Raw genomic sequence first — 25,695 nt, forward strand, 5'->3', positions numbered from 1 at the left:
TAGGTTGTCACAGGTATCTGGAGCCATGCTGACTGCTGCTGGAGGGTGCGTGAGGGAGGATCCATAGAGCAAACATGGCGATCAGGGTGGTCCCACAGATGCTCAATTGGGTTCAAGTCTGGGGAATTAGGGGGCCAGGGTAGTACTTGGAAGTCTTGGTCATGCGCTTCCAACCAATGTCAGACATTTCTAGCCGTGTGACATGTCGTACTGTCTTGCTGGAAGATCCCATCTGCCCCAGGGAAGACAATCAGCATGTATGGGTGTACATGATCTGCAAGGATGGATTCATACCCAAATCGGTTGAGAGTGCCTTTCACACCTTACACACCCACCAAGCCACCTCATGACACAAGACTGAGCTACGCGCTGCCGCTGTTGAAAGCAGGAAGTGGTCATAATAATGTGACTCGACTGTGTAATAAAAATATTTACTTTAATTGATTGTTATTTAATTTAATTGATATTTACTTTAATTGATTGATATTTAATTTAATTGATGCTAGAAGTTAGTCAATATTGCATTATAGCTACATGTCTGAAGATGCCCATATCCACTGTTAGCACAATAATTAGGAAATTTCAAACAACCAGAGCTGTAGTGAACCTGGCTGAAAGAAGACGCATGCTTATTTTACCCCATGCACAGTGAGGAGGATGCTTACACAGGCAGAAATTTCTCCAAAAATCAAAGCTGGAGGTTTGCAGAAGATGGAAGCATCTTGAGGTCACTAAAACTACAATTAGAAGCCAAACTATTTGGAAGGCATGGCAGAGGAAAGCTCTTTCTTTCATCCAAACACAAATGTAATCACCTGAAGTTTGCTAATTCCTTCTAGAACTTTCACTGGAACCAGGTTCCATGATCAGATGAGAAAAAAAAAGTTGTTTTGGCAACAAACACTCGAGGTGGATTAGCAGAGAAAGAAGGCTGATTACACAGAAAGGAACCTCATTCCCCTCTGATAAGTAAACCTTGTTATGACACAAGGCATCGTGGACTCCAGGAGGTTTTAGATGAAAATCTGGCTCTGTCAAAATGGTAAACCTGGGTTGTGATTGGATCTTCCTGCAGGATAATAATCCAAAAAAAAGTTCAAACCCACACAGAAAATTGTTCAATGACCACAGAATGGGGCATTTGACATGGCCATCCCAGTCCCCTGATCTAAAGACCACTGAATACCTGTGGGGGTGAGCTAAAGAGGAGGGTCCAAGGATACAGGGACTAAGACCCTGGAGGATCTGAAGAGATTTTGTATTGAGGAGTAGATTGAGACAGAGAGTAGTCTCAGGAGAAGCCATGTGGTGTTGGTAGTATTTGGTAGCATTTAAAACATCATATGCTACCAAACATTTAATATTATAATATAAAATATGAAACTATTAATAAATAATAGTCTTAGTTTGTAAGATATTTAAAAATTTGCCATCAAATGCTGGCAGGACTTGACCTAAAATTAACGTAGTAGACGAGTACAGAGTTTTAATGTATTTAAGTTATTCTTGTTTCCAAAATACATTAAATATTGGGGATAAACATAAATGGAATGCTCAGTGAGAAAACTGCTGGATCTAAAATCCTCCCGTAGCACATTTTAGGCTGTGATGATGATTATAGCAATTATAGCAATGATGACGGCACTGAATATGATTGGATGAATCTCCAATGTCTATCTAGCATGAACGCAGCAATATAAAGCACGTAGAGTGGTCTGGAATGGAGTGACATGAAACAGAGAAGAAGGAAAGATGGCTCCAGTGGTCTTGAACATGCTGGTCAAAGGACTGGGTGGTCTCTGCTCAGACCACCAGATGCCCTCTGGCTTCACACAGGAAATGGAGAGCTATGCTGTACAGTAGGAAACCTCGAGGCCGGGAAGAGAGGGAGCGAGTAGGCAAATGAAGCAGAAAGATATCCATCAGCCTCCAGTGTCAGTGCACTGACAGACACAGCAAGGCTGAGGAACACTTTCAGTCCAGCATGGCCACAATCGGGCAGACAGCTCAACAGCCAGACAAGTTGGTGAACAATGTAATTTGCATGCACAGTAGACTCGTTCACCGCAGGGTGTAGTGAAGTTGCCATGGTGTCCCCCAAAGTCACGACACAAGTCAGCAAGTTTTGGTTCCAGACAGCTTGGGCTCCACTGGGAAAAGACAAAGTAAAGGTGCCAGAAAGGGTTTTAAGAAAAAACACTTGGTTCCATCAAGAATGATCAATCCATTTGGTTGGTTCTTTAGCTTCTTTCTGTAGGGCCCCTAGTGGCCACTTCACCATGCAGAAAAGAAACTGAATGCATTTGCATGCACTCATTAATCTGATCATTATCAGATTTCTGCAGTTATCCGATTATTGAAACGTCATGTAAACACCATACTCCAATCTAGAAATCCAGTTTTGAAATCCGATAAAGGGAGCTGGATTTTAGCTCGGTAGTCAGATTTCTCAGCGCATGTAAACTCACTCTGATTTCTTTCTGATTTCTCAGTCTATGCATGTGCGGAACAGACAGCTGTACCAGAAATAAACAAGCAGTGTTGCAGCAAGATGCAGCAAAACACTTTTGGAGCGACGCTGAAATCAACAACATGCTTGACGAAATGAATAATTTAAATATTTCTTATCTTCTAGATGATGTATGTTCATTCTTAAAGGTGGTGCAACGTTTAAAACGCTACATGAAGTTTGAGTTTCACATTACGTTTATGTCGCGTCTTCTTTTGTGAGTTTTTTGGCTGGTTGCAAAGCAGAAATCCGATTACTGCCTAAATCATATAGACCTGGAGTTTCCTATTATCTGATTACTCAAGTGCATGTAAACGTGTTGATCGGATTACTGACAAAATCTGATTTTCTGCAGTTATCGGATTATTATGTGCATGTAAACACACTCATTGATTTGATTAAAATAGTCAAATAAAATAGTTATCTGGCTGTCATTCTGTTATCAGATAACTAGGACACTGCTGGCTCTTTGTGTTTAAAATGTTGTGACTGTGTTGAGCTGCTAGTGAGCAATGAGCAGTGATAACCCCTTAATACAATTCAAATCTTCCATAAAGACAGTTGTACAGAGATAAAATGTAGCCTTCTTGATAGGAAAAATGTGTACAACTGCCTAAAAATTGCATTTACACACACACAAAAACACTTGTAAATGTTGACTTGCTTGCTCATCTATGTAGATGACAATCCAGTTCACCTCTGGCTTTGTAAATCACGCTTATATTTCCATCTAAAAATATTCCATCAACATTATTGAAGAAAAAATGCATAGGACCTCCAAAGCAGGCAAAAATTACATTTTGGGGCTACTGTGGAAAAGGGTTAAAGAAACGTGTCAAGTATAAATGACGTGTGAGCATGAAGAACATCTTGAATCTAAAGAACCTCCACATATTCTAAAGGTTCTAGGTCCTAGAATCGTGTGTTCAAACCAAGAACCATTTAGAAACATGTATTTAATAGAATCTAGAACCTAGAATACAATAAGGGAGGATAATATTTGCTGATCATCCATGGACTCACAAGTGTCCTTTTGTGAAAAATACAAATAATATTCAATTGAACTGAATGGAACATGTAATAGAAGTTCATCCTTCCCTAAAACAGCTGTACTGATTCCAGTTTACTGGTGCAGCACATCCTGGTGTTTCCAAACACTGGCTTTCAAATCTCAAGTTCACCACCGCTAGAGTGTGTAGTGATGTTGCCATGGTGTTCCTCAAAGTCATAATTCAAGTCAGCAAGTCTTGGTTCCAGACGACTTGAGTTCCACTAGAACATCTGGAGATGGTGTAGTTTGACTGTGGAACACAATAGAGTGAGTGTGATTGATAGATAGTCATCATGGACACTGTGGAGGGCATTAAAATGCTCCTCAACTTTTATTTGCTAGAAATACACTCATATTGAACTCTTTCCTTAGCTTTTTCTCACGTACAACTTATTTCTACCTTGTCCAGATGTCTAATACACTCACTAGTCCACTTGACAAGCTTCACCAGCTGTACTTAAAGGAACAGTTCAATCAAAAAAGCTAATGTTGCAAAATAACATCATGCTATTTGGTGACTATTTGGTTCTTTTTGTTGTTGTTGTTGCTAAGATAAGGTTTACACATTATCCTAAGTGTCTAAATTGTTTGGATTCTATGTTTGTGATGTCACCTATGTTTGTGATGTGAGGGCGTGGCTCACTGTATTTTAAAACCAGGATCATGAGAATGAATGAGAAGTGAAATTACAACAGTGTGAAGCAAATTATAATGGAAAACCTGATTAAGTATTTGTAAATATTACTCATACAGAAGTGGGACTTTATGAATAACCTATTGACAGAGTTTTTCCACTTCACAGGAAGGAGATCCAGAGGCTTGTGTTTGGCTTTGCTGAAATAAATAACCTGCTTGGCTTTTCAAAAACCATGAAGTAAGCTGCTTTGAGAGTTTCCTCCACAGACACCCAGGTGTCAGGTATTAACAGCAGTTTCATGCAAATTACAAGCAAAATTAGTCAGTAAAATATAAAGTAAAATAAAGGAGAGTTCCCCCCTTTTGAGTCTTGGTTCCTCTCTGTAGTTCTTACGCATGGTCTTGAGGATTTCCTTCTTTGAGTCTTTGTTCCTCTCAGTGGTTCTTACTCATGCTCTGAGGAAGCTTTTTTGTTTTGAGTCTTGGTTCTTTCATTGGTTCTTCATGCTCTTAAGGAGATTCTCCTTTTCAGTCTTGCTTCCTCTTGGTGGCTCTTCTTCAAGCTCTTAGGAGGTTTCTCTTTTTAAAGCCTGGTTGCTCTCGGTGGTTCTTACTCATGCACTTGAGGGTTTCTTGCTTTTGAGCCTTGCTTCCTCGCAGTTGTTCTTCCTTATGCTCTTGAGGAGTTTCTCCCTTTGAGTCTTGGTTCTCAGTGGTTCTTCCTCATGTTCTTGAGTTTCTCCCTTCGAGTCTTGGTTCCTCTCAGTGGTTCTTCCTTTTGCTTCTCTCGGCTTCCTCATGTCATTCTCAGCTTGTCCTTCAGGGATGTTGTCTTTCTGAAAAGCAGTTTTGGGACGTCTGTCGTAAAATGTACTTTCCAAATATGAACTGAACAAACTATTAGAATCTTTCCCCAAAACTGGAGGTCCAAGTGATGCCAGACATTGGACGTAAAATCCTGTATACTGCTGCTGGAGTTTAAGTCAAAATCTGAGCTCCAGGCGTCATTTATAAAATCTCTCAAAGAGTTTTGTAAATTTAACTAGCCTTCATATTGTAATAGTGGTATAACTACTGACAGTTCACATGGGGCAATCACCCTAGGGCCCAAAGTGGCAGCCCCTGGCCTACCACTGTCTTTATTTGACCACTTACATATCTTTACACCCATGACTCTTTGGCTACCTATGGTAACTTAATAATAGACTTCAATCATCAGCCCACAGTAGAGCACAAACTTGGTTGGTAGCAATGGTGAGTAAATTACATTGACTTTTATTATTCATTGAAGGTTATTTTTATATGGGGAGCCCATTAATTTTATTTTTGCACTGAGGCCAATAAGATCCTTGTTACAACACTGTCTTAATAGCTACAACATTATGGGCAGATGGGAGCGTTCCCAGATTACAATGGTGGGATCCACTCCCATCTGCCCATAATTAATGCTGTTGCAATGAGACGTTTCTATATAAACCATGGACTTTCACATATGCCAACAGGACCAGACCATTCCATCTAATTTCAGTGTGAACCACAAAGCAGTAGCGCAGCAAATACCTCAAACCCCAGCCAAACCCTCCTCTTCCAAACCAACAGCGAGTTATTACCCCAACCTACCATTATCCTCTTCACCACAGCCCCTCTCCGTCTTCATGTTCTCTCTTTTCCTGCCTTACAACTGGTTCAAGATCACACAGGGCACGGACACACAGTGCATAGACAAGGAAGTTTTAATACGCTTTACATTTACAAATCTTTTAAAAGTACAAATCGTTAGCTTGAATACTGAGCGTTACTCCATGACGTAATAATATCCAGGAATTACCCTTGATGCATTGCATCCATACAAGTGAATAGCTCAAAACAGCTTTTACAAGTCTTTAAAAGGGAGTTAACATCCAGATTTGCTAGGGTAAATATGTATCATACAATATGCTGCCAATATTTCAGTACAATCTTAAACATAATCGGAACACAATAAGAACACTCGAACCGCCAAACTCAAGAGAATGTTGAATTTCGGAGCAGAAATGGGCAAATTAATTAATGGTCACTTTAGTTCTTTATGATTGCAGCACTAATGTTGGAAAGCCCTCAGTTGCTTTTAATAAAATCAAGCCCTTCGAATGCATCTTGCATATAAAACTTCATCCACCAAAAATGCCAATGATGTTAACTCTTATGCTAATTTTTGGATGTGCAAATGCTAGTTTGTGGGTTAAAGAAGGTCATGCCCTTTTTATTCTATGCTGTCCTGAGTTGCTATACGGATTATTAAATGGTCAGTGTTCTTTTCAAACTGGGAAACCTTAGAAAAAACTTTGTATAAACAGGCCAGTGGATGCATCTTAAGGACTTGGACAACCAAGAGGTAGCCATCAATCCTGGATCTTTATGTGCAGCAACTGTCATTTCCTCACGTTGTACAATACTGGGAAAATACTGACAACATTTTGACCATAAGTTTTAAATAATTGATTGTCAAAGTTCATGTTCACGTTACATTTTAACATACAGTATGTTGGTAAGTTAAAGGAGAATTGCACAGATTTTTTTAAGTCGTTAAAATGTAAACAAAGTCATTCAGAGTGGTTTGAAGTGAAGCTCTGTTCTAAATCAGACTTGTTCAGTGGTGGCGACAGGAACCAGATGTCTGAAGAGTGTAATGCCTCTAAAAGCTCCATACAAAATTGTTGCGAATATGCTGCCTGATGCCTGAGACATAATTTATGATAGTTTTAAAAAGCATTCAAAGAGGTACTTGCAGGGTGCTGTAAAGTTCCCAAAGAAAACTGTTTCAATTTTACTACCGTTTTACCAATACCAACATTATATATTAAAAAAATAATAATAATAATCAGAACACATGATTTCCTTTTATTACTTATTGTCAAAACAAGCCGGACACAAACCTCAGACTACTCAAGCCTGCTGAGGCAGCATATAAACAAGCCTCGAAAGTCTTAGATAAAAAAATTGGCATCACTGCAATATTTTAGTTAAGGATGTTTTTATTGAAAATATAACATTTTCAAACATTAGTTTTTAAAATGGACAAGCAGTGATTTCAGAAAATGTGCTTTGGGCCAATCTGCATTTTCTACAGAAGTTTGACAGCCATAGATCTATATTCAAAACAATTTGAAAATTGATAACGGGATACTCAAATCTGCCAATATAATGTTTAATTATATTACATGTCTTGTATGTTTATATACTTGTCGATTACTTGTTTTGTGTTGTAGGTGTGCTTGTGTTTTATGGGTTAAGTCAGAGGTGGTCTTTGCACTAGAAAAAGGTTGAATGCAACAAGTTCCTCACTACTCCCAGAGCTAATTTTGCTGTGCAGCACAGACTCAGCATAAAGCTAGCAGTAATGGACAAGTCACTAATTATTTCTCTCCAACTGTAGTTTTTTATTACTTTTCTGATTACTTCCATTAAAACTAATAGCTTTACTCATTATTTCACTTCTGTGTTATTCTGTATGGCATTCTCACTATTGTGGCAGATCATTTTGCTTGTTTTAAGTATTATTCCTTAAAGCAAGATAAATTATCTGCCAATGTGCAATAACTTGATAAAATTACATAGGGAAAGAAAAATGTCTAGAAAGTTAACTAATCTTAAAACATTCTTACAACAATCTCAAAATGAGAAATATTAGATATATTAACCAGATTTAACTGGACAGACAGTAAGTAAGATACTTATGACCCCTGGTTCCCATTACCACTACTGAAAAGAGTCAGTAGGTTCTTTAGAATTAACCATTTCACATCAAACCACTCTGAATGACTTTTTTTACAACTCAACCACTGGATTACGCAGAAAATTCCTCTGTAAATGGTCATTTAGGTAAAACCTTAGCCGTTCATACATCACTATGTCCATGCCCATACACATACAAAGTCCAGAACAACTTTTATATCTAGTATGATGAAAAAGCACATCAGCGTTAACTCAGGAAGCATACAGAAGAGTAGATATTAGCATCACTTTCTACAATCTCTTGCTGTTGAACACTTTTGAGGTTTCTTGACAATTGTCAAATGTCGTCCCTCTGCTGACCCATTCTTAGCCCACCAACAAAAACTGTAGTAATTAATTTTTTTTGGATACTTTTTGTGCAGTACAACTTTCAGACAAACATCGTATATAACTCACCGTCTATGCCTCACGATACAGATGACAATCATTATTTTGGAAAAAAATATACCAGAGTACAGCACAGTCACCACAAAAGCGGTCAGTCAGTTAGACGTCATTCTCCTTTTGGCCCGTAAAGCCGCAATGGAAGTTCAGTTTAAGATCAATATATGGAATCTTTTGCGAAAGCAATACCGCAGCAGGCTACACTGGTGACTAACTGTAGAGTTAAGAGAAAAGAAACTGTCTGAATCAAACTCACAGAGCATCGCAAACACAAGCAGAAAAGTTGTACATAAGTGGACTTTTTAGATCCAAGGAAAAGCACAGACCGAGCAAACAAATAAAGTAAATAAATAAATGAACTCACTCACAACAAAATCAGAACAGCATGTCACGATTCAATAGATTTCTGTTTTTTTTGTCCTTACATTTAATTTGGCATATTGATACATGCAGAAGAACCCAAACTCGAGTTCTGAGTGGACCCAGTCTGACCCAGAATAAAGAGTCTAGGTCCTGGCTCCTTAGACCTACTAGGGTTTCAGAAGTGAATGTTTGGTTCTTCAGAGGAACCAGTAAAGAACCTGCTGACAATGTGGACATCCAAAAGGTTCTCAATAGGAAACATACCAAAATTCCAACTACGGATGAATATCAAAATAAAGATTTAAAGTTAATCTCATAGAGTAGTATTTTATTTCTATTTTGTTTTGCGTCTCTGCTAAAGTCTGACTCAAGACGTTTTATGTGGAGCAAATACTGACTGGTGAAAATCAATGCGGAAGCAAATGAACTTGCAAAGCCAAACAGAACATGGTGAGCTTGCAGTGAAAGCAGGTAAAAGGCAGTGGGAATAAAAAGGCGCCAAATCTGTGTTTAGGCAGAAAAAGAGCTTGCAACAAAATGTGTATGGGGGAACAAATCAAATGGGACGCATGGCGTACAATAAAATTCTTTAATGTCACTTTTGTACAGGTTCAATGATGCAAAGCAGTATGAATGTTAGAAATATTACAACAGAACCCAACAATGGGGATAAATGTTCTTTTCTCTGGTGATAGCCTATATCTCCATATATATTTCAATAATCTGTATTTTAGATCATATTCTGCAACATTACCATTTAAAATCCCAAAAAATCATACATATCATCCTCCCCTGAGTAAAACCATCTTTTTTTTTTGTTTTTGTTTTTTTTTTCGTTAATGAAAGGGCTTTATAAAACATAGGAACACCATAGCATTTGCAAGAATGGTAATAGACATTAGACGTTCTCTTAAAGCTCCACCAACAGTGCATAGCTGGCGTGTAAGGATACGCCCTGTAGGTGAATGTATGATAAAGAACCGTTTCTACATTTAGAGCTTACATTGGAGTACCACCTGAAAGTTAATAACGAACTGAAGCACTCAATGCGATGAATAGACCTTTACAAAAGAAATAATAATAATAATATTAAAACTATGATACTGCAACCATGAAGGCACTGCAGAGGATGTCTGATGTGGAAAAATCCAATAAAACAACAAATTAACGATGTTTTGAGAACACATGCAGACTTGGTTTGGTGCAGCACAATGTTACAAGACACTTGAATAAAACCAAAAGATAACATGGAAAAAAACATGAATGTACAAAAATAATGCTTTGAACTGAAGTAGAGAGCCACCTAATAACCTTAATGAGACAACAAAGTATCATGCCAATATAGCGCATGTATCTATACCATTATGCTTCCTCTCTGGCCTGTATACCTATGACTTACTATGATTTAATATAACCCTTGGCCAGTTTTCATAAGACCGACCGGTAGAAGTGTATGTAACTGACCATTAATTAACTGTATGTAGTGCACAGGCTAAAAGGCTTGAGGCGAAACATGTTAGAACTAAAACAGACCTAAAACCACTGCACTCCACGTTCAAGGATAGAGAGATGAAAGATGTAGTTTTCAAATAGAAGTTTAAAAACACTGTCCAATCTCTGTCCAGCTCCCCGCTATTAGCCTACATTACCCACGATGCAGCTGTGGCAGGCGTCTTCGCCTCTTCCTTTCCTAGAACTCACCTCACCTCTCCATAAACAGAATCCCTTCCATTGGCATAGTGACCCTCTTCCCACCTGGATTCGTTACACTGCAGCGCCTCCTAGTGGCGAAATGCTGGAGTTACTCAGTATTCCTGGCCAGACTGGGGGTGTGGCAGGGCTCCAGTGGGAAAAAAACAACAGGACAGTCAAGTCATTGGTTGCAGCAGGATGATTGACAGGCGTTCAGACCCGGCTGGTTGGGTGGACGTGGTAGGTGCAATTTTGGATGCCCTCTCGCTCCGCCCCCTCGCCGGCACTTTCAGAACAGCCGCTATTATCCCTCTGTGAGGCTAGAGAGAGAGAAAAAGGGGGAGAGAGTACTGTAAATACAATGTAGGGCAAGCACACACTAAAAAATACACACATAATACTGGTGCTCAACCAAAATAAGTAGGGAGAGACAACAAACAAAAGAATCTCACTACAAAAATATAGCCACAACACACTGATGTTATTTTATAAAAGCAGAAATCTTTGCTCACTTCCACACAACACTGCTGTTTGCTAATGTTAACCACTTTTGCTTAAAGTCAACATGTAACGGGAAATCGTAACGCAGTTTCTGTCCGTACCATGATGTATTTTTGAGTGAAACAGATTTTGATGGAAGAAAAAAAAGAAAACAAGTATTGTATCATACTTAATGTGTCACTCTGGCCAAAAAGTAAAATGTAACTATTTAAAGACAATGAAAACTACATTCTGATGATATATTCTAAAGGTGTGAGGAACTTTTCAAAAACTCCAACTCCTGTGAGGTGGATTTTTAAGAGTGGGCAGTTTTTCAGTGCTTTTTTTTTACTGAGCTGGTCAAGGCTGAAGGCAGCCAGATATCTAATGTTCCTGCAGCCATATAACTGTAGTAACTGTCAATACAATGGAGAAAATTAATTACTAAAATTACGAGATGAGAGGAGGACAAAAACAAGCTGGAAGCTAAAGTTAGCAGGCTATTTAGATGCTTATATTTGGCTGAAAGGGTAAAAACTTGTCTGTGGTGTCAAGTTTTGTGCTGAATAAAAATAGAATCACTGTTTTGTTTATGATTTTGTTGAATGGCAGAGCTTAGAGTTACACTTATGCTGGCTTGTTTATATGTATTAGCCTCTAGATCAGTGTCTAGTAGTCAGGACTGGTTGATACCAAAGGGATTCCCAGCAGTGATACGAAGTATTTGCATAATGCATGCTGGGTATTGTAGTGAGAGAACAGTGATGAATGAACATATGAAAATAATACAAAATCATAAATTGTTTCATGCTGCTCTACAGAATACTGCATGAAAAATATCACATTAAGCTCTAGATTTTAGGCCTAAATGCTCCTATAATGTGACCATAAACATGAGAGAAAATAGCTATTTTGATTTAAGGTTGACTTTAGCAAACAACAGAGGGGTGCTCCATGTAAGTGTGATAACAAGCATCGCCTCTCCTGCTAAAGCTATCAGCACTAAACCTTCAGGAGATCAGTTATGCTCTGTGACTGAAAAGCACATGCAATACAAGGCTGAACAGAAAAGCGATTCCAAGCAATATTAATTGAACAGCATGCTAGTGTCATGCAAAACATGATGCAAGTGTGCGTGTAGATACTGTTATGCTTCAAATCCTCCATGACCTGTATGTACACCTATGCCTTACTCATGACAGGTGAATATTAGCCTAACTTGAGCATATACTTCAAAGCATATAAACACCACTGATTCAGCCCAGTCTAATGGACTGTAACTGCTCTATAGAGACAGCACTAGACCCCAGAGGTACAGAGCCTGTTGTTAATGCAGTTCACTTTTGATAATGCATCTAAGTAGTTCTATGCTGATGTAAAGACCAAGGACCAGTGGGACTCTTTAAGGCAATCTACAGACAACTCAACCAGAGGAGAGAAATTTGTTCCACTTTGGTCATCTCTCTTCTTAACTGGACTCGACTCCGCTTGCCCAATCCCATCGGTGCAGGCAATACTGCCCATATTGCTCCAAAGAGTTCCTCCACTGGAAAAAGTGATGCACTGAATATGCTTGATTCAAATTGAAAGCTAAAACTGTGCTGATATGTTTTATTCGTGTGGAAACGAGGGACACATTTCAATCAAATAAATTCAAAGCATCACTTTTTTTCAGTGTAGCGTGATCTGGACTTGGGCTTAAAAATGCGGCGAAATGTAGTGTGTAGGCACTGACGGCTCTGCTCTTCCTCCTCCTCCTCCTCGGTTCCCTCAGGCAGCAGGAGGCGCTCGTGGCAGGGGCTGTGTGGTGAGCGGTCAGCAGTCTGACCCTCCTGACTGGTGCCCAGCTGCAGCCGCCGCATGTGCCTAATCACAGCCGTAGCGTTGAACGCTTGCTGTGAGAGAGAAAGAGAGAGAGAGAGAGACAGAGACAGAGAGATGCATCATCTGTTTTATAAGCACACTGAAGACAATTTCTTTATTAAAGGGGCTATACAATAATTTTTCTCTTCCTCCATCCTACATATGTAAATGACCTCTGTTCTAATCGGCTGTAGCGTGCCTCATGCAAAAAAAGCTGCCTGGGCTAGAACTTAAAACTTCAACATGAACGGACAGGCTACACTTATTTATGCTGAATAGGCAGACGTATGTAAGTTTGCTGTTTTTTGTGACATCATCTGCCATTTTGCAGCTTAATATACATACACATAAGGACTGTACGAACTGGGGAGTGAATAGTATGCTTTCAAACTTTAACAAATGTTATCATACTACACCAAACTCTTCATCCATAAATTGAGAACATGTTGCTTTCCATGATATGGGCCCTTTAAGTTCAAAGAAGACATCCCTACATATTGCTAGTAGATGCTTATTAAGCTATACGATATACATAAAAATGCCACTGCTTGGTAGATACATTGATACAGTACCAGTAACAGCATTAGTTTCTACTATGATGTACACAGTTAAAACACATTTAAAGTGCAACTTAATATCGTCATTCCAGTAAAGCTCCTCAGACTTGACTTGAAGGAGAAGAAGAGGGAGAAAAATGGAAAAAAAAAAAGAGGGACAGTATGAGAGACAGAGAGATTAAAAGAATTATAAACAGAGAATGAGAGATTCAAAATGTAACAGAATGTAAACAGTAACATTAGGTAAAATGAATGTGCTTGTATTTGATCACAGTTCTCATTAAATAGTACTGCTTGAACATACAGTGAATGGACAGATGAAATCAGACAGGTGGAAAAAAAATAAAAATCGCATTGGACTGAACGAAAGTACAGATGAGCTGCGGCACCAAGCCAGGCACCGACCTTCCACTTGCTCTTGGCAAAGTTCTTCTTGATTTGAGCGCTGACGGACTCGTGTATGTTCTTGTCCAGAGCTGTGTCTCCAGCAATCCTGGAAAAACAGAAACAAAAAAGCTAATTCACTCAGTTCTCTCCATGGAGATCAGAGTTAGTCATCTGTTATTTCTGCCAATGAAAGCAATGTTTAAAGTCCCTTTGGAGCAGCCAGCGGGGATTGAGAAAGTAGAACCAGATCCGTCCGGCTGTCCTGCAGCTTAGCCATCAAAGATGTTCTGAGAAAAGTCTCCAACTTTAGAGGACAACTTTAGAAGATGGGGAAAATCTAGTGCAATTTAGAATCATTTGTCCCTAATCAAAAATCTATGCAAAATAAATCACGCTCTGAAATAGGAAATTTCTTGCATAGGACTCATGTACTGTATCAGTTCCTCCACTGGAAAGAGTGATGCATTTAATGTGCTTGATTCAAATTGAAAGCTAAAGCTGCACTGATGTTTTATTCATGAGGAAATGAGGTGCAGATTTAAATCAAACACATTCAAAGCACAACTTTTTTTCCAGTGTAGCATGATCTGCTCTTGGGCTTAAAAAAATATTATTTAGGCTAAAAATATAGAAAGTTTCTTACATAGGAATCATCTGCTGTATCTATTCAATTTAACAATTTTTCCTAGCAACATACACTTAGTTGCTAGTTTATTAGGTACACCTACTTTGTACCTACACTCATAGCTTTTTTTATAATGGGTGCATATTGTTGCACAATTACTGACTGTAGCCTATTTGTTGCAAGGCACAACTGACCAGCCACACTCTCCCTCTTTCATCAGTAGGACCACTCCAGCAAGTAATGTCTGAAACACTCGTACCAGCCCAACACCCACTATCATATCACTACAAGGTCTGTTTTTTTTAAGATGGAACTATTTAGCTGTTAATCAACAAATAAAAATGTTTGACCTATCAGTTCCACTGGATCTTTGCTTTCACTGGGCCAAAGCTAACCCCCGATCATGGCTTTTATGTCCATTTGTGTACATTAAGTATTTCACATGGGCTTCAAATGTAGCTCAGCCAATCAGATTTCAGAACCAATTCTGAATTTTGTTGGCTCGGTCTTTATCTGGCAAGCTTAAAACTACAGATTTAAATTGCCTAATGATGGGCGGTTACTGCTTAAAGAAAAAAAAAGGCAAAATTTGCATCCCTAGGCACTACTGTGGTGAGCATGGCCCACACAAAAAACATCGATGGTCCTATGGTTCTGATCCTGGAGCACCCCCTGCCCTGCACATTTTAGTGTTTCCCCTGCCCCCAACACACCTGATCCAACTAACCAGCTCATTAACAGGCCCTTCATGACTTGAAGTGGGTCTGCTGGGAGCTGAGAGCTGGGAAAAAACTAAAACGTGCTGTGCAGAGGTACTTTGGGACCAGGGTTGGGAGCCTGTAGGCAGAGGGGGGCTGATAAATTGTTCAGCAACAGATGGTCTTCAGTCAGTAACTGTAAACCTACAAAGTGCACCAATAGAATGGTTTCTGATACAACTGCCAGTGAGTTTAGATACAAGGTAAATGCACCTAATAAACTGTGAACTCTGGGTATAACTGACATGTTCTAGCGTTTAATACAAAGTCATACCAGGGGTGTTGCAGTGCCTGCTCACACGTGTAGCGCAGACTCGGGTCTCTCTCCATTAAATGCATGATAAAGTCCTTAGCTGAGAACAAAAACAAAGTTCAGGGCCATGTTGTATTTTAACTTCTTCCATAAGGTCATATGAAAACATGGAAAAGAGAAAAAGTTGGTCTAGTTTATCTTCTGCCATAATGTAATAATCTCATCACATGCTCAGGAGTGTATTATTATTATTATTATTAAAAAGTTTGCCATCCATTGAGGGGAACAGCAGGTTCTCTGGCAAAAGTACACGGCAATGTCAAGCTGAGACAAAAGGTCCTGAAAATACTGCAGGGTAGATATTACAGCTGCATAATATATCATCTGTTAATAATTACTGCAATACATTTGTACTTAAGTTCTTTTTACAGATATTGCAAAGGGTTGCAATATGCAAATGAGTCCCCCAGCTAGTCAGAATGTATCACAGTTACAATACTTAGTAATACAATCACAAAACTAGTGCAGCCTCATGCAGTACAGATGCAAAACAGATATACCGGGAAGAAAAAAAGTAAGATGGTCTACCAGAATCTGAGATGTCATCCCAGTACGGGGAGTCAAATTCATATTCCGCCTTTAGAATCTGCTCAAACAGCTTGGCATCGTTCTCGTCATAAAATGGCGGGTAGCCACACAAACTGAGCAGAGGAGAGAGAAAGAGAGAGGGGGAGTGAGAAAGAGAGAGCACTGAGGATTTATTGTCTTAGACAATTCAATAAAATACAGAGAAATGTACTGTACTGAGATGCAATGGTAAACATTATAAGCATTATATTATATTAAGCAATACATAATATTAAACTAAACACATCTATTTAAAAGATGCTTGACTTTATTGAATATGGGGCATTCTGGATATATATATATATATATATATATAAATCTACATTCAGCTTTCCCAGTTATTAAGGAGCTATCTACAGTTCTATTGATAAGTCTGGATTCATTTAACATTTTCTTTATTCTTTGAAACAGTATCATAGTTGAAATCTAGTAGTAGCATCGCATTAGATCCATTTAATACATGTATCTTCTACACAACTGTGGTACAGTAGTTTCTGTATATATATATATATACACACAAATGAAAGTACAAACAAAATTATAGCTTTCAATATCAGTGAGCTGTAGTCAGTGGTGATACTCACAGTATGTAAGCAATAACGCCGATGGACCAGCAATCCACTGCTTTACTGTACGGCTTCTGTGCCAACACCTCAGGAGCTGCCAAACAAACCAATATGTTCACAACACACACAATACTCACAGACCCCATCCACACTCCAATGAATGACCTTTCCCTACATTTAATGGTGTAATTTACCTAGATACCTAGGAATAAAGACGACTTGTCTACCAGTCCCGTCTCTTTTGAAAATTTGGAACTGAATTGCAATGTTCCAAAATTACTATAATTTATAAAAAAAAATACAAAAAAAAGACCAATGAAAAAGTTAAGAACATATTTTCCTTCTCCTGCAAACTTACCATTTTGCAGATACAAGGTTTTGTTATGACACTGACAACATGGAGGTGTATCTTGACTACCTATGAATCAAACCTATACCTATGTTTGTGAGTGGGTTTTAATTAGGGGTGAATGATATATCAGTGGCCAAATAGCCAGTTGGAAACTTACTGTTCAAATGAGTCACATAGTCTAAAATGTATGAGGCAGCTAGTGTCTTTAGAGTTCCAACCTGTCTAATGCTCACTGCACTTACGCAGTCGTATGCAAAAGACTGAAAAAATGAAAATAACGTATCTTTTACAGGGAGCAAACATAAACGTCATTTCCCTGAAATCTGTACATATAATAATATACACACAGTAAACATACTGTGTTGTGTAATTTTTACACAGGCCACATTTTGTGTTGGATCTTTTGTTTTCCCCAAATATGTTAAATTCAGCAAATAAACCATATTTGTGCATTAAAATGTGCAGAAGTGTGTTCTCTGTAGAGGACGTGTTGACTTATTTTCACTTAGAAAGTCAACAACAAACTTTTCATACACCTGTATATGGACAATAGTATGAACTAGTATGAAAGTAAAATTACTGGTCATTATCAGTAACCAGTTCTGTATCAGGTCCCTTCCAGTACAACCTTAGTTCTAACTACATGTCTCATTATGAAAGTCCACCTTAATAAATGCGAATGCAGGCCTCACTCATGTGTGACTGTGCTTCTTACCTACGTATCCAGGTGTTCCACATGCCGTGCTCATGACACTGCCTGAGCCTTCAATCTTAGACAGGCCGAAATCACTGATCATGATCTTCGAGTCCTCTTCCATGCTGTAGTACAGCAGGTTCTCTGGCTGTGGATACACACACATATAAAACAGTAAGACATTCAAATACACACATACACCGTCGCCCTCTCTCTCTCACTCTTACGCTCACTCTAATTCTCCATGTTCTGCGAGAGGCTTAATTAGCTCACCCATGTGTGAGGATTAATCTGTACATCCTTCACTTCACAGCCTGTAAACAAATGAGCTCGTTAAGCCCGGAGACTAACGAGACTAATAACACTGACCTCAGAAACCTTGGAGGAAAACAAGTGGCAAGTTAATTAGTTACTATACACACTGGCTCTCGGGATTAGTGTGATGAAGAAAGGGTAAAATCAGAATGAATGAATGGATCCATTATACAGCAATGGATGTTGAGTCTATTCACAGTCTATTCAGTGGTCACAATTAATCGTTAAAAACAAAATCGATTAAAACTGACCATCTGAATGACTCATCCATGATGAGATGTCAGTTTGCATTATGATAATGCAAGTTTTAAACTGTCCTACTACTCTTGTACAGTAAGAAACAGAGCCTGATGGACACACCTATTTATCTGCATTTGTTTTGGCATGTAAAGTTGATGTATTTTTTAATGAATTTTTAAAGTCTTTTTAAAGGTTTTGTAGGCTTTCCAATAAAGTAGATTTTATTTAATTTTGTAATTTTGCTAAATATATCTTTTCTGATTCTATCAGTTTTCTACAAGTGTGGACTTCTACCAAACCAAATACTGACAACCAAAATAATGCCAAAGGCAACTGCTAGCCTTCATTACTATGAAGTATGGCCTACTACCAGTAGGCTGTGGAAAAAGAACATCTGGCTTTTCAAATTCTGAATGTAAGTTTATTCTTCGCTATTCTGGATGGAGAAACAAACCCTTTCTCAGAAAGGAACAAAACCCGAGGCTTTCACAGTGGAACACTTCAAAAATCTTCTGCTGCTGCCTTGAGCGGTTGCCAGGTACAGCATGTTTGTCCGTTTTTGTTGAATTTTGCTGTTGCTGTTGTTTGTTCCAACTTCCAGAGGTAAGAAGGTACTGCTTTTCAGCTGTATGGGGCAACGGCTGCTGGACCTGAGCCTGGAATCGAAGCCAAAGATACTGCTGGCACTGGCACCTCATGGCCTTCAGGCATCATGGACAATGTAAGGTCTCGGGCAAACAAGAGACAAGCAATCAGAGTCTTGGAGAATATAAAACATGATGTAGTCTCCAGTGGCTTTACAGAAACTTGGCTGACAGCTGAAACCCCTGACTCCACGGTTGCACTGGACTGTTTTTGCATCAGCTGTGTAGGCCAAAACATGAATGAAAGCAGCAGGAAGAGGGTAGGTGGACCTCCTGTTTTTGTGAATGATGGGTGATGCAATCCAGAACACATAACTTAATACACGACCATCTAATTCCTGGCTGTTGGTTATTGTACATGCTGCAGGAGTTGTAATACACTGTGTAGTTGGAAAACTATCCCATGACCCTTTACTTCTATCTGTGAGTAAAAGAATGTAATTTTTGCCCTGTTTCATTTCTTATTAACAATTACTTACTAATTCCCTCTTTGTGTTTTATTTCATTCACATTGGTGACGGCATCCGAACTCCTTTGCAATTGGTTACATTTCTATGGATGCCGGTTTCCACTGCTTGAAAAAAGATGGTCATACAGTATATCATAATAAAGAGATAGTGAGAAAGTTTCTCGTAATGATGACTTACTATCTCATATTAAGTAAGATATTTTTCTACCTTTATGATACGCTAAGTCTTTATTATTAGATACTAAGTCACAATTATGAGGTAGTAAGTCATAATTATGAGATACTAAGTCATAACTCTGAGATATGTTCTCATTATTATGAGATAAGACACTTATCTCAATTGACAATTATGGGAAACTTTTTCATTGTTATAACTTTTTAAATGGTTATATATTTTTTCTTAGTGGCGGAAACGTGCTTCCATACATCTCCGACATTTGAGGTTTAGCATTTTATTTTAGACAAAAAAGATTCAAAAAGAGAAAAGTGGCTATTCAACTTCAGCTCTGTCCTGCTAGATGCTGGATTACTAATGTACGAAGATCATTTAGCGGTGCGCATATATTTTATTGTTTTTGTAAAAAATACTGGTGCACTTTTCTAAGCAAATTGTGGATACCATCTGTACTAAAGGAATTCCGAAAATATTGCAAGCTTCATTACATAATTAGTCCCATTTAACCAGATTTAGTGCAGTGCAGTGTAGAAAACGCTGAAAGAAAATTATTATAGCCAGAATTTTAATGGCAGTTTTAAAATGTAGCAGTATTGGTGCATTTTATCTGTGTGTCAAAATATTGTGATACATGCAGCGTATCGTGAAAATGTTTTTAAGTATTGTGATATTAGATTTATGCCATATCGCTCACCCCTACTTCATACACACATGAGTGCTCCCTTCAGCTATATTGGGTCATTTTACAGGTAAGAGCATAAATGTTCTTAACTTTAATTTAAGTTAATGTAAAGAGATTTAATTCCAAGTAATTTTGTACCAGATCTAAGTTTTGGGTTTTTGTTTGTACAAAATAAAGGGTGGTCTTTGACGTTTGCACAGCACTATAGATGCCAATAAACATACTGTGTGGTGTTGGTGAAAAAGACAGTCATACTGTCTTGCTTTCACACTTTTAGCCCGTAGTGTATATACTGACATGTAACTGTGTACTCGGTGTTTAATGTTGCTGCTGCTTTTTACGTCTAATCCATCTGTCTCACTCTCTGCTTATTTTGACTTTCTTTTAACTGCTGCCACCTCACTCACTCCTGCTCCCCTCTGAGGCCTCACCTTCAGGTCTCGGTGTACGATGCCCATGTCATGCAGGTACTTCACAGCGTCCAGAATCTGCTGGATGAGCTTGCTGGCATCTTTCTCCGTGTAAAATCCTTTTTCCACAATCCTGTCAAAGAGCTCCCCACCAGAAACCCTGCAAACAGGAAAATATGCTTTCAAAGCTGCTCTCTCTCTTTCCCTCACACACATACATACACTTTTACACTTTCTGTAGACAGACTGCCTCACAGCATGGCCACTCAGAGCCAGCTGGTGATGTTCTACCCCTCCTTCACCCCCAGGGGGAGCTCCTTACACTCGTTTTCTGCCAAATCACTTACCACTCACTACCCACACACACGGACATATTTGGTTAAGTCAACTCTGAAGTGTGAATCATCATAACTCTGTTGTACATATTTTTATATTTTTTGTTCCCTGCAAGTCTAACGTCATTAGCGATGCAAGCTGTTTTTCCATTTCAATCTGTTTGTGTGAGATGAGTTTCTAAAGTAACTGCAATATAAAAAGATGGTGATGTGAAAACCGAGTACTCAAATAACGTGACAGAACAAACATGCATACTTCAGTAAGTTATGTTTTAATTAGCATTGCATATAACTGGAAGACCCCAGGGGGAGACCCTAGCACTGAGGGGGGGATTCTATTTTGTGATGCATGAAGCACTGGGAATGTGTGTGCACACACTTGTTTTTATAAAATGTCAGGCCATGAGGGTCAACCAAATGTCCCATAAGTGTCACATCAATTTTTATGTAATAATAAGAATAATAATAATAATAATACATAATACATATTGAGTTTGGGTTTTTTAGCCACAGCCATTGCTAACAGGTGTATAAAATCAATGCAATCTCAAGTGACAAACACTGGCAACAGAATGGGTTATAGTATAAGTTATATATTATATATTAAGTGTTATGTACCTACACTATATAGCCAAAAGTATGTGGACATCTGACCATCACAGGTGGGCTAATTACACAATAATAGCACTTACCATTGACCAGGGCAGTGCGAGCATGGCAGAAATTTCAGAAACTGACTGCCATCCCCTGCCAGTGCCACGTTTAAAGTTACTGACCTCTACCAATTGTACTGAGTTTGTTTATGGAGATTGCATGGCTGTATACACCTTATAGCAATGGATGTGGCTGAAAATCCTGAACTCAATAATGAGAAGAAGTGTCCACTTATTTTTGGCCATGTAGGGTATAAATTCACAACATTTTCTAAAAATTGTTTTACAGAGGCAAGTCCTTTTTCTTCGTCTTGACATTGTAGGTTGCTCTTGTTTTTGTTTTATTTATTTTTTATGTATGTGTGCACGCGTACACACACACACAGATACACATACACACACAGTTGATCTCTGGCTGAGATGAAAGGTCTGGCAGGCACAGTGCCTTTCAGCTTGAATGGCAGAGTGGTGCCACCCCCTCCCAAGGAGTGGTACACAATAGCACCCCTCTCTCCATCCTCTCTCTTTCTCCATCCTTTTCTCCCTCCATATCCTCTCATTCAATACCGATACATATATATATAAAAACATAAGTTTCTACCGATACCAATACTGATCCAAAGTTTCTTTTAATAAAACTTCTAAGCTTTAAAAGATCTATTTTCAAAGGAAGCTCTTCACTTAGAACAAGCGTCTAAAAGTAGTCCATCGTGCTCAAACTACTCAATCAGTCTACGACCCCATAGGAAGAAATACACAGCTAACATCACATCACACAATGTGAACAGGTGCTGTCTCACGACAGATTTGTTACAGGATTGGATTCTCTCCGAAATCCGATTCCATCAGGACAAACACATTCAAGATTCTTATATGCAAAACCAAATAGGGAAGGGCACTCTATTTTTAAAAAACATCTCCATCCTTCCCTCTTTTTCCCTCTATCCATCTGTCCCTCCAATCGCTCTATTTACTTCTCTCATGCCTTCTTAATTATCTCTTTCCAGTCCTCAAGCCCCATCCCTCCCTCCATTCCCTTTATCCATCTCTCTAATCCCTCCCCATTCCCTTCCTCTTTCCATTCTTCAAACTCTCCCTCTATCCTTGCCTCCATTCCCTTTTTGCATCTCTCATTTCTCTCTATTCCCTCCCTCTCTTTCCATTCTTCAAACACCCAACCCATCCATCCGTCTATTACCTTTATCCATCTCCCTCAGTACGCCTTCTTTCCATTCTCAAACACCTCTATCCTTTCTCTCCATTCTCAAACCCCTCTGTCCCTCACCTCTATCCTTTCTTTCCATTGTCAAACCCCTCTATCCCTCACCTCTATCCTTCTACCATTGCTCCCTCCATTCCCTCTCTCTAGAAATCCCTTGCTTACCAGTTCTGATTCTGCATGCAAAACAACAACAACAACAACAACAGCTACAACAACATATAATTTACATCAAGCCTTTCTCGTAACCAACGTCACTATACATAAGCCACAACAGCAAGAAGAGCTTCATAATTGGCTCCAAATGCATTACTCAAAAATAAAAGACAGAAACATCAAGAGGAGTATGAGGGAGACTGAAAGTACTCAGTTAAGAGCAAGGTTGGGCTTTGAAACAAGCATGAAGAGCCAACTGAAAAGGAGTTCTTTACTTTTTTCATCTATTTTTTGGATTTTTACCCAATTATATCCTTCCAATTTAGTTCAACAGTACCAATTCCCACACTCTAGCATGCAAAAGTTTGGGTGCCCCATGTCAAATGACACTTTGATGACTTTCTAAGTGAAAAAACATCTCATCCTCTACAGAGAACTTCTGCACATTTTAATGCACAATTACTATTTATTTACTCGATTTCACATACTGGGGAAAAAAAAGTGGCCTATGCAAAAGTTTTGGCACATTTTATATGTTCTATTTTTCAGCAAATAAATATAAATTGTGCACTAAATGGCATTAACATGAGCTCCCTGCAGAGGATGTGTTTACTAATTCTGACCTGGGAAAAAAAACATGTAATTTGATTGGGGAAGTTCAAACTTCTGTAGGTCCCCCTGAATGCTTACACAACGCTACCAAGCTGGGAAAGTGAAAGCTAGCATGTGCTCTCAAGTCATGTGAAGCAGCACTGCATCTTTTTAAAGCCAACACAACCAACACGACACGCTTGGAGGAGAACACTAACTGCCAATTCTGTTACTTCAGCAAACAGACGCCTGCACTGCTCAGCATCACGCTGAGTGATGGGGGTGAGAGAGAGGGACATCGTACTCACCCAGAGAGAGCAAGGCCAATTGTGCTCACTCGGACTACAGGCCACAGATAGCTGTGGCATCAGCAAGAACTGAATATGCAATTTCCTGACGATTGGGCCAACACGTAGACAGTTGTGCCGCTGTGCAAAATCTAAAATCGTGTTTTGTAGAAATCTAGAAGTCGCAACTTATTTCCCTCACACTCTTCTTATTTCTCATTTTGGCTGCTTATTATATCAAATCTAGGGCTGGCAGCTCCTAGCCTCCATCCTAATCTAAACCTTTAGAAGAGGAAATACTAAACCAGGCCAGATCAGCGCTGACAGGCAGCCAGCGCTAATAAACAGAAACTGGAGGAAGAGACTCTAAGATTAGGGACACAACGTCCCTGTACTGGTTCCTCCTCTCTCTCTCTGTCTCTTTCTATTCTCTTTCATTTCCTCCCTCTTGTGACATTTCATCTGTTGGGTGGGAAGACACTGGTGTGAGTATATTCTCCCAGTGCTACTCAGTGGGTGCTCTGCGTGTGTGTTTGTCTGCCTCTACCTTGATTTCTCAGTGGACGAGACAATAGAGAGTCTCTGAGACACGTGTGTAATTAAAGGGGCTTGACATTGCGCGTAGGAGAGAAAGCATGGCACACAGTGACAGACACACACACACAAAAACACATACACCCCTCACACCTTCCAGACAACGTAATACAAAATCACCATATACTAAAGCCCACCCAAATGGTCCAAGTCTATTTGATGTGCTATGTAAACACTGTTCAAGTCCAACAGTTCATTCAGTTCACACTGCGACACTAAGCTGCAAAAACAGCTCATCTCGAATTCATCATGGTTGCGATGTTACAGCATTTACATTTACATATGACTACTTGTTTAGCCTACAGTACCAATCTTACCCTCCCACTGCCGATCAGGACAGTGGCCATTTACATTCATCAATCTTAAAGCACATTTATAAAAACAGCCTGTTTATTTCTTATGGATAAAGAGAGGTTGGAAAATGTTGGTGATGTAAAAATCTATTTTGACCAAAAAAATCATACAAACATCATTAGTGGACTGGAGTTCAGGTGGAAAAAATAAAATACAATAAATAAATGCTTCTTTTTAAATACTGTATTAAATTTAGTGACGTTTCTACACTGTTAGAAATAAAGGTTCTGTGAGGGTACATTTTACATTCATCAAGGTACAAACAATTTAAATATACCCTCAAAGGTACAACAGTGCGGTCCAACGGTCCAGCTGTGTACCTTAAATACATTTTTCAGAGTAGAAAAGTACATATTTGTATCTTTTCATAAGCTAACGTTTTAAAACAGAACAATAAAATAAAAAGCCTGGAGCCTCGAGACGGGATGTGTGGAGTCCATACAACTAAATTATGGTACAATTATGTTCCCTGAATGAAGGTACGGAGATGTTTCCTTAATAGTATTACTTCAGCGACAAGAGGGGTACTGCCCCAGTGACAGTTTCACACCTTTATTTCTGAGAGTGTACCAGTATGAAGACAAGCAAGCTTACACAGTTAAAGTGAAACCATAAAAACACTGATGCTTGACAACAATACTGGCCATATTTCGAGAACAATCTCCCCATGAGCAACTCTGCCCATATAAAGTCAATTACTGCTCTACTTTCTATCAGCCCATCTCTGGCACAGGTTTGCATTCTGTCTCCCTGGGTAGATTTGCTTGACTTTGCTATGTGGTTATGTACTCTATTTGGACAGAACAGCTGTAGAATAGAGAGGGAAAAATATGTACTTCAGAAAAAAAGGACGGAAAAGGAATATTCAGACTGCAAGTCTGCTCTCCGTCTCTTGTCTCTCAGAGAGACGGAGAGCGGCGAGTTGGAAAAGCGGCAAACGGTGACATGGCAGCTCAAAATTTGTTTTCTTTAGAGATGAAAGTATTGGCTGCAAGTCGCG

The 25,695-nt window shown here is 39.0% G+C and overlaps 1 protein-coding gene across 1 annotated transcript in view; it reads right to left on the bottom strand.

Moving 5' to 3' along the window:
• Positions 1-9,292: 9,292 nt before the first annotated feature.
• camk1b (calcium/calmodulin-dependent protein kinase Ib) overlaps positions 9,293-25,695 on the bottom strand; it is an 80,671-nt gene continuing 64,268 nt past the window's right edge. The window contains exons 5-12 of the mRNA XM_036559169.1: positions 20,528-20,666; positions 17,593-17,719; positions 16,544-16,619; positions 15,921-16,033; positions 15,354-15,432; positions 13,715-13,802; positions 12,625-12,784; positions 9,293-10,729 (exon numbers count right to left, since the gene is read on the bottom strand). Of these exons, the coding sequence (XP_036415062.1) occupies positions 10,623-10,729; positions 12,625-12,784; positions 13,715-13,802; positions 15,354-15,432; positions 15,921-16,033; positions 16,544-16,619; positions 17,593-17,719; positions 20,528-20,666 (889 nt within the window). The 3' untranslated portion in view covers positions 9,293-10,622. The remainder of the gene's footprint in view (positions 10,730-12,624; positions 12,785-13,714; positions 13,803-15,353; positions 15,433-15,920; positions 16,034-16,543; positions 16,620-17,592; positions 17,720-20,527; positions 20,667-25,695) is intronic.

This window comes from Colossoma macropomum, unplaced genomic scaffold, assembly GCF_904425465.1.
Source record: "Colossoma macropomum unplaced genomic scaffold, Colossoma_macropomum, whole genome shotgun sequence".
Classification (NCBI taxonomy): domain Eukaryota; kingdom Metazoa; phylum Chordata; class Actinopteri; order Characiformes; family Serrasalmidae; genus Colossoma; species Colossoma macropomum.